We start from the raw sequence: 13,985 nt of genomic DNA on the forward strand, positions 1-13,985 counted from the left end.
TATGACATCATCTGACACATCCTTTTCTATTAAAGATCATAAGGCTCATGACATCATTTCTGAAGTATTTAGGATCAATGAAACTTTTGCTCACTACACAGCCTAAGCAATGCTTGCATGATGAGCATTACACCAGATGAGCTGTTAATAATATGCTTCTACAAAACACAGGAAGGATCCTGGGCAGGTGCTATTATTAGATCCAACCCTGAAAAAACAAGCAGCAGCAGAAGGCTGCCACTTTCTTAGAGGAAGGGCTCAGAATATCTGAATCCTTCAGACAGATCTCTCTACTTGCAAAGAGCCTGATTCCTGTTTCGCTGGGAACAATGAGAAGACTCACTTGTTCGTTTAAACAGACTGGAAACCAAGACCTTAAGGGGCAGTTTCCACAGGAAAGCGCAGCAGAAGTGGACGGATGTATTTGTCAGAGAGCCCTGGGACTATAGAGCAGGCACAGGGTCACGGAATTGGTTTGCTTGGAAAAGACCTCTAAGCTCATTGAGCCCAACCACTGAACTAGCACCACCAGGGCCATTAAACCATGCCCCAGAGTGCCATGGCCACAAGTTCCTTGAACACCTGCAGGGACGGGGATCCCACCAGCAACCTGGCCAGCCTGTGCCAATGCCTGACCACTCCTGCAGCAAGGAGTCATAGTCTCCAACCCTGCCCTGCCACCATTTCAGGCCATTTTTTCTCATCCTATCACCTGATACTGTGCAGAAGAGTTAGACCCCCACCTCGCTACAACCTCCTCCAGAGAGTTGCCTCAATGCACCTGAAGACCTAAAACATGGTTTGAAGGAACCTGCTGCTGCTTATTGAAGGCTGTGAGAGAGCTATTACCCTGCTAAGCTACATAAAGAAGAGGCTTACGTGAAAAACAACCTACCTGACAGCAGGACGTGTCAGGAGAACTGCCTAACGTTACAAATAAAGCCAGAACTAAAAGGAGACCTTATCTGACAGGATAAATAGCCTTTTGTCTGTCTCCTGGTTTTCCTTTGGAGGTTACTTCTGATAAAGCATCATTCTCTAAACTAAACAGAAACTACAATACAACTACTGTAAAGCCAAGTAATAGCCATGACTCAGGGAGCATGAATTCAGAGAGCAGCCCAGCAGAGTATTCCCTAACCAAACCTATCCTAAACATTAGATTGCCACAAATATCCATGTACTAACTGCTTGCATTCCTACAATGCACGAAGGAAACAACAAAATGCAAACATCTTCAGCCACAATGTCTCCCTTCATAACACATCAGGCTCCGCTCATTGTCCGCCGAGTCCTCATTCAACGCCGCTGAGCTCAGCTTCGAGGAGCTGCCAGGGCTGACAGCGTAACTCACAGACCGGTTTTGGTTGGAAGGGGCCTCCAGAGGTCACCTAGGCCAACCTCCCTGCAGGCAGCAGCGACATCCTCCACTCCATCAGGTTGCTCAAAGCCTTGTCAAACCCGACCTTGAATATCAGGCACCTCCCTGGGCAGCCTGTTCCAGTGTTTCACCACCTTCACGGTAAAGAACTTGTTCAAACACCCAATCTAAATCTTATCTCCTCTATTATCAAACCCTCATCCCTCGTGCTGTCACTGGGGGGCTTTGGAAACAGTCCCTCTCCTGCCTTCTCCTAGGCCCCCTTCAGCCACTGCGAAGCTGCTATTATGCCTCCCCAGAGCCTTCTCTTCTCCAGGCTGAACGACCTCAGCTCCTCACATACACACCACAGGCAACTCAGGTGAGCTCCCCAGTGCCCTCTCACCAGAGCACAGATGTTCCACTTTGTTTTACACCTTTCAGGACGTCACACAAACAGCAAAAATCAGAGCAAGTGTGTTGACTACAAGCAGCACGCTGCCCAGCAGCAACAGTCACCTTTCTGAAGCTGCTCTGCCCCCACACCTATCACTGCTCTGCGCCCGCGGGAGCTCACAGAACCATGCGTGCTTAGAAAGGGCCTCCAAGGATCACCCAGTCCCAGCCCCCTGACAAAGATCACCTAGGGCAGGTCACACAAGAACACCTCCAGGAAGGTTTTGAAAGTGTCCAGAGGAGAAGACTCCACAACCTCTCCGGGCAGCCTGCTCCAGGACTCTGTTGCCCTCGTTATAAGCAGGTTTCTCCTCATGTTGACACAGAACCTTCTGTGTTCCAGCTTGTACCTGTTGTTCCTTGTCCTATCACTAGGCACCACCAAAAAGAGTCTGACACCTTCATCTTGACACCCATCCCCCAGATATAGACATTAATAAGATCCCCTCTCAGTCTTCTCTTGTCAAGACCAAGCAGCCCCTGGTCTCTCAGCCTTTCATCATAAGAGAGATGTTCCAGTACCTGCACCACCCCCATGGCTCTCCACTGGACTCACTCCAGCAGATCCCTGTCTTTCATGAATTCAGGAGCCCAGAACTGGATACAGTACTCCAGGACTTGGTAGAGAGGGAGAATAGCATGCTCAGGACCAGACACAGACCAGTGCCTGTCTCAGAAGCCCAGCAGAACTACAGGTCTTATTCCTCCTTCTACTCACGAAGTCTCTCTTAGTCTCAAGGCAAAACCAGGTGGTTTTGACCTAATGTCTGTTTCAGGACAATTAGGGACGAAAAAAACCCAAACCAAAACCAATCACTCATTTCTCACTGCATGGCAACTCAGTTCCTGGGGTTTTCTTGTGTTGAAATGGAACTAAGCTTGCACAAAGACTGAACAAAAATGTCACCTTTCAGAGAGTGCAGAGAGTCAGCCAAGGGGACCTCTGCAGAGTGTTCCCAAACCCTGAGATTTACAACATCTGAAGAGGAAAAGGTAAGATCAGTGATTCTAATAGGACATGAGGACAGAGGCTAAGGACAGCAAGGATCAGTATCAGCCTGGACAAATGTGTCTCAGCATTTACAACCCCCCACTTCCTGCCAGCATCTCATTTTTCATTCTTTCTGGAGACTTGCATCCTCTTTGGCATCACATCTTTTCCTTCCTGTTTTGATAAGCAGAGCGTAGCAACCCTCAAAGAGAAGCCTGTGTGACAAGGTGGCAAAGAGCCAGAGATGAGCCAAACTGGGAATGCTATTCCTGAGCATGTCCAAGGGCATTAACAGAATCAAATACTTTCATGGATGGCTGACATTTCTGGTTATTTTGCAGAGTGAGCTATTGCTTCTGAAGACCACTAACACTGTGCAGCATCCTGCTCATCAGTAAGCAACAAAGCTTTACCTGATGCTTGATTTTGGGACCAAAAAGCTTTAGTGGTGTAAAACATTGCTGTCAGTTCAGTAAAGATTGGAACATTTTCCTAAGGAGGGGGATGGTTCAGTAACAAGGACGTTTACCAGAGACACATGTGGAGTTTCTTGCATTACACAGATTCCCTCTGTATCCTCTGGCAACCTATTCAGTCCCACAACTACCAAGCCCAACTCCATCTTTGACTCATTTTTACTACTTGCTGGATTGGTGTCCTCATCAGTGGTGAGGTATAAAGACCCCAGAGAGTTTAGCCTATAAAACTACAGGGTTTGCCCTTTCTAAACGGGATACAATACTGGTTTTCTGGTGGTAGTAACAGTCAAAAGGATCATAGATCAGTCAGGGTTGGAAGGAACCAAAAGGATCATCTATTTCCAACTCCCCTGCCATGGGCAGGGTCACCCTACCCTAGATCAGGATGGCCAGAGCCCCATCCAGCCTGGCCTTAAACACCTCCGGGGATGGGACCTCAACCACATGAAACATGATGAACATGAAAAACTAAGAGATGATTTGAAGCTACAGCAATGAGATCTACTTAGGAATCAGAAAGAAGAGTTGGAATTTCCTACTGGTATTTGTCAATGAATTTTCTGATAAACACTGCTCCTCGTGAGGATTTAAGTGCCCTGACAAACAGCACTGTCAGCATGCTGAAGGTTTCTTGAGCAACCTTAAAGTAACAAGCACAACATGAGAGGCATAAGCAGAAGCACACTACACAAGTCTGTGCATTTGGAAGAGCAGTCTGAAGAACAGGTTGGTATGGGTATAAAGGCTGCATTCTAATGACTGCATTTCCTACATGGAGACAAACAAAGCAAATTAAAAGAACAAACTGAAACCAAGGTCGAGTGTGAGGCCCTACACTTGGGTCGAGGCAATCCCGAGCACAAATATGGGGTAGATAAGAAGTAGCCTGAGAGCAGTCTGGGGGAAGAGGGCTTGAGGGTGTCAGATGATGAAAAACTCAACAGCTGGCAATAGTCACTAGCAGCCCAAAAGGCAACCATGTGCTGAGCTGCATCAAAAGCAATGAAAGCAGCAGGACCGGGAGGGGATTCTGCTCCTCTCTCCGCTCTCAGGAGGCCCCATCAGGAGTACTATGTCCAGCTCTGGAGCCTCCAGCATGAGAAGGATATGGAACTGCTGGAGCAGGTCCAGAGGAGGCCATGAAGATGATCAGAGGGCTGGAGAACCTCCCCTGTGAGGACAGGCTGCAGAGTTGGGGCTGTTCAGCTGGAAGAGAGGGCTGCAGGGAGACCTTAGAGCAGCTTTCCAGTACCTGAAGGGAGCTACAAGGAAGCTGGGAAGGGACTTTTTACAAGGACTTGTAGTGTTAGAATGAGAGGGAGTGGAGCGAAGCTGGAGGAGGGCAGATTCAGCCTGGGGATTAGAAAGAAGTTATTTAGAGTGAGGGTGGTTAGACACTGGCACAGGTTGCCCAGGGAGGTCATGGATGCCTCCTCCCTGAAGGTGTTCAAGGTCAGGCCTTCAGCAAACTGGGCTAGTGGAAGGTGTCCCTGCCCATGGCAGGGGCTTTGGAACCAGATGATCTTTAAGATCTTTTCCAAACCAAACCATTCAATAACTCCATGAGTCCATAAAAAACCCCTGATATTCCTTTCTCTTCCAGCTGTAGCAAAGGTACCTGCTGTTGTCACACTTGCACAGGCAGAAGAAAATAACTTCACTGTGCACACAAGGCACAGACACCAGGTACACCACACAGGCTGGATACATCCATGCCTGCAGCTCCCAACCTGTAGGTTCAGAAGGGGAGCCTAGCAGTGCAACTTCCCAGGCATGCTGAGAGGTGTGAAAACGTAGCTCTGAGGTGCCTTTTACTCCCACTGCTCCTCAGGCCATTCCCCTGTCAGGCTGTTCTTATGAAAATTTAAGACAACCTTTCTTAATTGACAGTGTTTCTTATGGCCTTAAGAGCCCAGTACTCAGGACTACTGCATTCCTGATCATGCTGAGTAGCTACAAGCATGGTATCCTGCAGACAAGTTACACAAAATAGCTATTCACCTGTTTTCCACACAGGAGTTACTTACACTGAAAGACTGCAGAACATGACATGGCCTCTTGCTTACGGTCCCTCTAACATCCTGAGTCAGTCTCTGACCCAAAACATACTTTCCACTGGAATATGCTCTATTACATGAGCTGTAAGCCACAGGACAGCTCAAAACAGCCCCCCAGAACATAGAAACACTGAATGGACTTATTTCTTTTTCCTCTCTATAAGCACATCTATGCCAGAACACAACGATGAGCTCTTAGTGCCTGTATTACCAAGGAACCTGGAGTGAGGATCTTAAATGAGGCAACATTAGAGTCCTTTAAAGTATCTAAAGTAAGGCATCTGCCTTGCTGGATATTTCAGAGTGAGCTATGTGCTAGCTTCTTGGTGATTTCAAACAACGTGGGCTCAGGCTTTAAAAACAAACAAAAAGCAAACAAAAACTACAAACTAGGCAAAGCCACCAAGACACAAAGCAGACTGAAAAAATGAGTGTACATTTTTGGAGGGCTGAGATTACCTACAAACAAGGAACTCTGCTTAACACAGGCAAGGAAATGAAATTCATTTTCAAATCAGTAATAGAACTCACAAACCTGTACTGCAACTTGAAGCTAGACAAATCCAGTTTATGAAAGCTCTGATAATTTTATGCTTAATGCCTATGTTCTCAGCATTAGCAGCAAAAAGAACCCACAAAAGGCCAGCAGCTGTTTTACACCAAGTGTACCCAAAAAGGCAAACACACGGAATAACTAACTGGGTAGTAATCTAACCACAAACACCACCTGTGAAAAGAGAGATGCTCAGTGAAGTTCTTTCCATCTCACGGACACGTATCAGACCGTACAGCGCAGCCTGCAGCACTCATGTCACATAAAACCATGTGCTTTACCTTCTGAAAACAGCTCATTTACCTTAAAGAAGCTTCCTCTCTTGTCCAGACAGCGGGCTCTCATTGTCAGAGATGACATCTTCCACTGTATGCCTTCAGCTCCTAAAAGCAGAGACATTTTTTAGTAGTTAGCCCAGCCTGTAGGAAATTCCTCTCTAAGCCACAGAAACAGTCACAACAAGCCTCCTGCCAAAACCCTTTCCATCAACAACGTGGTGCCATTTGTTTCCTGCCAGAGTCCTTACACATCCCTGTAGTCCATCATTTTTCCATGAACAGAGTTCCATGTTTCTCCCTTCTCCTCGCAGCTGATCCCGTAGCCGTGAGTACATTTTAATGTGCTCATTAAAGAAGAATGCTACAGCATAACCATTGCTGTGCTTGTTTGCTTGGCCTCAGCCTGAGCACGAACAGGCTCGAACGTTTCACGCTGCTGCAGTCACCGCAGTGCCGGGGCTGAGCGGGACACGAACGGAAACCACCGCCCAGGAGCAACCTCACCAGGAGTGCAAAACCCACCACAACCCCAAGAGGGTCCAGATCAAGCCGACCAGCCCCAGCACCCCCAGAAAACCCTGCCTGGGGCTCCTGGGCGCAGCTACGCCTTCCGAGAGCCCTAGAATGGCAGCGCTGCTTGCGTCGGAAAGACCTTCCCGATCCAGCCCAACCGCCCCCCAGCGCGGCCGCGGCACCACCGCCTGCGCGGCCACGGCCGCACGCTGCCTGAACGCCCCCGGGCACGGGCACTCCGCCGCCGCCCCGGGCAGCCGGTGCCAACCCCTGACCGCTCTCTGCATACAGAAATGACTCCCAATGCCCAGTCTAAACCTCCCCTCACACCACTTCAGGCCGCTTCCTCTCACCTCTCACCTGCACTAGAGAGAAGAGACTAACCCACTGCTCACTCCACTCTCCAGTGGGTGGGGGCTGCAGAGCAATGAAGCCTCCCTTCAGCCTCCGCTTCTCCAGACTAGATAGCCCCAGCCCCCTCAGCTGTTCCTCACCAGACCTGCTCGCTACACCCTTCACCAGATTTGTTGCCCCTTTCTGGACACATCCCAGCACCTCAATGTCCTTCTTGTAGCCAGGGCCCCAAAACTGAACTGAAGAGGAAGCCTCACCAGTCCTAAGCACAGGGGCATGACCTCCTCCCTATGCCCGCTGCTAGGGGCCAGGATGCTGCTGGCCTCCTTGGGCACCTGAGCGCACCACTAGAACCTGAAGATGAAGCTGGGAAGAAGCAGCAGCACTCTGCTATCAAGTAAAGTGAATAAACAGCTTAACAACCAAAAGAGTACAACCCCACGTAACTAGCACACGTGCATAACACCGTGGGACTGTTCTGCTGCTGACCAGCAGAGCTGCTCTGAAGTCACAACCAATTCACACCAGTTTGCAGTGACAAACCCCTGAGATACACAGAAGACAAGTTCATGGCTAAAAAGTTCTTCTCAGATTTTTAACAGTGAGCTTTTACTTCCATGTAGCCAAAATTATTGTGATCAACAGCACAATGTCCACCTGGAGACCAGTGGCAAGTGGTGCCCCTCAGGAGTCAGTGCTGTGTAACATCTTTGTCAGTGCCATGGACAGAGGAGTCGAGTGCAGCCTCAGCAAGTCTGCAGGTGGCACCAAGCTGTGTGGCACAGGAGACTTGCTAGAGGGCAGGGATCCATCCAGAGGGACCCAGACAGGCTGGAGAGCTGTGCCCAGGCCAACCTCATGACATTCAACAAGGCCAAGTGCAATGTCCTGCACCTGGGTGGGCACAATCTCAAGCACAACTTCAGGCTGGGTGGGGAATGGCTGAGAGCAGCCCCGAGGGGTCTGGGCTGGTGAAAAGATCAACATGAGCCTGCAGTGTGAGTGCAGCCAGACACAACCCTGTGCTGGGCTGCAGCCAGAGCAGCGTGGGCAGCAGGGCAAGGGAGGGGATTCTGCCCCTTGCCTCTGCTCTCCTCAGACCTCACCTGCAGTCCTGGGTGCAGTTCTGGAGCCCTCAGCACAAGAAGGACATGGAAGTGTTGGAGCCAGCCCAGAGGAGGTCACCAAGATGCTGAGAGGGCTGCAGCAGCTCTGCTCTGAGGACAGGCTGAGAGAGTTTGGGCTCTGCAGCCTGGAGGAGAGAAGGCTTCCAGGAGACCTTGCAGTGGCCTTCCAGGATCTGAAGGGGGCTGCAGGAGGGCTGGGGAGGGACTATTGACAAGGTCTGGGAATGACAGGAGGAGGAGGAATGGGTTTGAAGTGTCAGAGCGGAGATTGAAAGTGGATGTTAGGCAGAAGTTGTTTGCAGTGAGGGTGGTGAGACACTGGCACAGGTTGCCCAGGGAGGCTGTGGCTGCTCCCTCCCTGGAGGTGTCCAAGGCCAGGCTGGATGAGGCCTTGAACAACCTGTTCTGGTGGGAGGTGTCCCTGCCTACGGCAGGGGCTTGGAGCTGGATGATCCTTGAGGTCCCTTCCAACCTAAACCATGCTATGATTCTATGAAACTCTTCTCACTCACACATCTGCTGACCACTGGGAAGGTTGCTGTGGTTGTGCTGGATGTGTCAGCTGTCTAAATGGCCAATGCTGCTGGTGCAAACCATTACAGCCAAAGCTAGAGGCACAGCTTTTGACCTGACACACACAGAAACTACAACACACACGGTGCACAGAAATTCAAATACACAAGGCAGGGAGCAGCAGGGAGAGACAAGTTCAGTGGCATGGCTGCAAATGCAGCTCGAGCAAGATGAAGCAGCCAGGGCGGAAAGTTCCCGTAGTCAAAAAAACCCAAATTTGACACAAACCTACACCAGCCTGCACAGGCTTCTGCTTCTCTCTACTGCTTCAAAACGTGGCATGGACGTGGAAAAGTGGGACCAAGGAGGAAGGAGGAGCTTGGAAGAAAAAAGGGGATAAATGAAAAGCCCTGGCAAGCAGCAGCATGGGGAAAGTGCAAGAGGTAGAAGCAACAGAAAACAAACACTCTTCTCTTGGGTCTAACATGTGGCAGGAAGCTTTAAGCAGTCACCCTGTCTGCGGAGGTCAGACCACAAGACCAATAGAAGAGGTTACATTTTTCCACTTAGATTCTGGTTAAAGAGTAGCCATGTAGGGGGGGTCAGAAATCAGTCTGTTTCCAGGCAAGAGTTTCCAGACTTCAAAGGTTAAAAGAAATATCCTCGTTTCTGCACTCTGCTGAAAGCCAGACACAAGAGGGTGCCCAAAACAGAAAACGGAAATAAGAATCACAGAACATCAGCAGTTGGAAAGGACCTCCAGAGATCATAGAGTCCAACCCCCTCCCAAGGCAGCAGCACCCAGGGTAGTTCTCACAGAAAGGCATCCAGGCAGGTTTGGAAAGTCTCCAGAGAAGGAGACTCCACAACCTCTCTGGGCAGCCTGCTCCAGGGCTCTGCCACCCTCACTGTAAAGAAGTTTCTCCTCATGTTGAGCTGAAACCTTCCCTGTCCCAGTTTGCAGCTGCTGCTCCTTGTCTTATTGCTGCTGACCACCAAAAAGAGCTTGGCCCCAGCCCCTTGACCCCCACCCCTCAGATATTTGCACACATGGATCAGATCTCCTCTCAGCCTTCTCCTCTCCAGACTGAACAGCCCCAGGGCTCTCAGTCTCTCTCCACAGGGGAGATGCTCAGGTCCCCCAGTCAGCCTCGTGGCTCTGCACTGGACTCTCTCCAGCAGGTCTCTGTCCCTCTTGAACTGGGGAGCCCAGAACTGGGCACAATATTGCAGGTGTGGTCTCAGTAGGGCAGAGTAGAGGGGGAGGAGAACTTTCTTAGCCCTGCTGGCCACACTTTCCGTGATGCCCTCCAGGATGCCAATGGCTCTCTTGGCCACAAGAGGGGGGGAAGAGGAAAAGCTCTAACTTTCTTTGCAAATGAGCACACTGAAGTGACCAGCTTCCAGGAGTCTGCAGAGCACTGCAACCCATGCTGCATTACTTAGAGCCTGTCTAAATAACCTGACAGCACCAAGCCAGTAAGAGACTGAAGTCCAGTGAAGAGGGTGGGTTTGCAAGTGCTGTTCTATCAGCTGAGCTGTGTGTCCTGCACAGGTACACACACTGCTCTACTCTGGGAAGCATCAGGCTCTTTAAAGACTTTGTTCAGAAAAGCCAACTAGCCAACCTAACAGTTGCAACAGAACAAGAGGGTTTACATTTCCATATAAAGTTTTATTTCAATTAATTCTGAAAAGGGAACCTGCACCTGCAAGAGTGCAGGTGGAGGGAGATCCAAGAAACACAGAAAAGCATTAGAATAAAAATTCAGTTTTCCAGGTTCATAGAATGGGCTGGAAGGGATCTTAATAGACCATCTAGCTCCAACCTCCCTGCCATGGGCACAGACAGCTTCCACTGGCCCAGCTTGCTCAAGGCCTCATGCAACCTGACCTTGAACACCTTCAGGAGGGGGCATCATGATCTCCCTGGGCAAGCTGTTCCAGTGTCTCACCACCCTCACTGGAAAGAATTTCTTCCTAATCTCCAGGCTAAATCTGCCCTCCTCAAGCTTCATTCCATTCCCTCTCACTCTATCACTCCAAGCCCTTGTAAAAAGCCCCTTGTGGCTTTCTTGTAGCTTGCTTCAGGTACTGGAAGACTGCCATAAAGTCTGCAAGTTGATGCCATACCTTTACATGACACCACTAACTTCAGCTCCACAGAGCAAATGTCTGAAGTGAGTTCCATGAGGTGCTGCCTAGTGAGACCATGCAGTTGCAGACACATCTCTAGTTTTGGCCACTAATCAGCCTTTGCCAACAACAACCCCTTCAGAGGAATTCCAGTCTTCTGACACAGCCTGGCTTTAGTTTGGCCACACAGGCATCCTCATGCAATTCTGTTATCAAAACAAGACCTTTACAATTAGATCTTTATGTTCACCTCATTCCAAAGCCCAAGTTTAGAAGCTTCCACACTCAAGCACACAGAAGAATGTAAATGTACAAATGGAGTTTGCCCTTCCAAAAGCAGTATGGCTCCAACTCAGAAGCAAGCCTCTAACAAGGCCAGTACTTATTTTGCTTTAAGAGGTTCTGAAGCTCTAAACCTTTCCATAGCTGCTGTTACTAGCAAACTGTATCCTCAGCTACATCAAGATGAGTGTGGCCAGCAGGTCAAGACAAGTGATTCTGCCCCTCTTGAGTACTGTGTCCCCAGCATAATAAGTACATAGAACTGTCACAGCAAGTTCAGAGGAGGTCCACAAGGATGATCCAAGGGCAGGCTGAGGAAGATGGGGAGCTTACAGAAGAGAACAGTCTGGGGAGATCTTATAGCTGCCATTCAAAACCTGAAGGGAGCCTACAGGAAAGCTGGAGAGAGACTTTTTATCAGGGTGTCCAGTGACAGGAGAAAGGGGAATGAGTTGAAGCTGAGGGACAGCTGCTTTAACCTGAATCTTAGGGAGAAGTTATTTGGTACAAGGGTGGTGAGACTCTGGAATAGGCTGCCCGCTGCCCAAGGACACTGTGGATGCCTCCTGCCTGGAGTTGTTCAAGGCCAGGCTGGATGAGACCTTGGGCAACCAAGTCTAGTTGAGGGGTGTCCCTGTCCACGGCAGGAGAGTTGGAGTAGCTGATCTCTAAATGTTCATTCCAACCTCAGCCATTCTATACAATACTACTGCCTCTGTGACAACAACTCTGAGCCTCAGCTGAGTTAAGTTCTGTTTGCATTGTCACTGCGTGAAGGACATGGAACTGTTGGAGCCAGTCCAGAGGAGGCCACCAAGATGCTCAGAGGGCTGCAGCAGCTCTGCTCTGAGCACAGGCTGAGAGTTGGGGCTCTGCAGCCTGGAGAAGAGAAGGCTTCCAGGAGACCTTGCAGTGGCCTTCCAGGATCTGAAGGGGCTGCAGGAGGGCTGGGTAGGGCCTGCTGACAAGGTCTGGGAATGACAGGATGAGGAGGAATGGGTTTGAAGTGGCAGAGGGGAGATTGGAACTGGATGTTAGGCAGAAGTTGTTTGCAGTGAGGGTGGGAGACACTGGCACAGGTTGCCCAGGGAGGCTGTGGCTGCTCTCTCCCTGGAGGTGTTCAAGGCCAGGTTGGATGTAGCCCTGAGTGACCTGTTCTAGTGGGAGGTGTCCCTGCCCATGGCAGGGGTTGGAGCTGGATGATCCTTGAGGTCCCTTCCAACCTAAACCATGCTATGATTCTATGAATATCTGCTGGTAAAATGGATGGGCTGAGGTGGGTACAACACTCCAAGAAGTGAGGTTGGGCCCCTACCTGGCTCCCACTTTGGAGCTGAGAGGTAGCTCCATGGTGCACAGAACCAACTGCAGAAAAATAAACTTCTCCACACAGGTGTCCACATTTGATGCCTGCTCAGATCCAAAACACACTGCTCTGAAACTACGTTTGTTGAGTTGTGACAGCAAGAGGCTGTCAGAAAGAAAGATCTCCCTGCTTTGATTGGGAAGCCAGGTGAAGAAAGGCAACAAAGCAGTCATCTTCTGCACATGCTGGAGCTGAGCACTGTCTCCTTACTCTGTGTTCTAGGGAACCAAGGCAGTGAGTCTAGAAAGATTTGCTTAGACATTGCCTGGGTGACTGCTCAGAAACCCATCTGAAAATGTCATCAAGCTGCAGAGCCAACTCACTGTATAATTCATGTGACCTCCTGCCTCGCCATCTGGAAGACAGCCCTGCCTGTGCTGAAGTGGTCAGAGCTTCACCTACTTACCAGCCTCCACAGCGCTCGAAGGGCAGCAGGTGCTAGACTGCTGCTCCCACGCTTCGGTGGCTCCCTTCCAGCAGCACCCATCTCTCCTCCCACCGCTCTCCCAAGCCAGGGCAAAGCTCACGTCCACGAAGGAGAGGACAAGGGCAGGACAAAGGAGTGCCTGGTGTGCTTAGCAAGTGTCCCTGCAAGACCATGCTGCTCCGTGGATGCTGCGCCCACGCAAGCTGCGTCTTTCCCAAACCCCAGCGCTTTTCATCTTGCCTCCCTTCCCTCCTCCTCCTGGTTTCCATTTACATCGGAATGCCAGAGCACCAGTCAGGCGCCTGGATGCAGCCAAGGCTTCCGACTTCTTGTCGAGACAGCTCCTACTTTTCCCCTCTCCTGAAATTTTATGTGACATTTCACAAGTCCTTAACTGTAGGAGTGCCACTCATCACCTTCCTGGACTTACTGGGATCCTTCCCTTTGATCCCCTCACTCCAGTCTTGCTTTTACAAGGCAAGACCATCCCACTCCTAGCAAAGATGAGACAGTCTGTATTCCCACCCTGAGCTGGAAAGCAAAGGCCACAGTGATCCAAGGGACTTACAGTCCTTACCTCTGCTTGGCTTCCTAAGGAACTGAAGCGACACAGCTGCACAACCTCGTTTCTTACTTTCCAATTATGACTTCTGATCTCTTGCCCAACCTAACGGGATGTGAATGAGGAAGAGTCTTTGCTCACAAAGGCTAACAAAAGGATAGAGAGAAGAGACACCATTAATGCTGTCACTGAAGGGAGAGCCTTCCTCTTGCTGACCAACCAACAGGATTAGCAGAATCCACTTTTTAGCATTTGAAGCCTAAATTGCCCCACTGCAGGAACTGGCTGTCCTCCTTCACTCTGAATGTGAACCACCCAGCACAGAGACTCACAGAACCTGCTCCAGGCAAACAAAAAGGGGTCTGCTATTTTGCAGCCACAGAAGAACAGGATAAAATAGCATTTCAGACTTTAAGTATAAACTAGCAAAAGTTAGCTGATGTCAGAGGAGTGATGCTGACTGACACCTGTCCACGTAGCCCTCAGGCCATTCACTTTGCCAGCAGAGGAGAAGAGATGCAATCCCTACTG

General features: G+C 50.0%; 2 protein-coding genes across 6 annotated transcripts in view; one reads left to right on the forward strand and one right to left on the reverse strand.

Moving 5' to 3' along the window:
• Positions 1–13,985, forward strand: part of LOC135177059 (cysteine-rich venom protein kaouthin-2-like) — a 216,639-nt gene that overhangs the window by 140,667 nt on the left and 61,987 nt on the right. The gene's annotated exons all lie outside the window — the stretch shown is intronic.
• Positions 1–13,985, reverse strand: part of RIN2 (Ras and Rab interactor 2) — an 80,081-nt gene that overhangs the window by 36,695 nt on the left and 29,401 nt on the right. For 4 of the 5 annotated variants that reach the window (XM_064146718.1, XM_064146719.1, XM_064146716.1 and 1 more), the window contains exon 2: positions 6,200–6,279. In XM_064146718.1, coding sequence (XP_064002788.1) covers positions 6,200–6,256 — 57 coding nt within the window. In that variant the 5' untranslated portion in view covers positions 6,257–6,279. Of the gene's footprint in view, positions 1–6,199; positions 6,282–13,985 lie in introns of those variants that run through there. The other variant, XM_064146720.1, reaches the window with a different exon arrangement.

This window comes from Pogoniulus pusillus, chromosome 7, assembly GCF_015220805.1.
Source record: "Pogoniulus pusillus isolate bPogPus1 chromosome 7, bPogPus1.pri, whole genome shotgun sequence".
In the NCBI taxonomy this organism is placed as follows: domain Eukaryota; kingdom Metazoa; phylum Chordata; class Aves; order Piciformes; family Lybiidae; genus Pogoniulus; species Pogoniulus pusillus.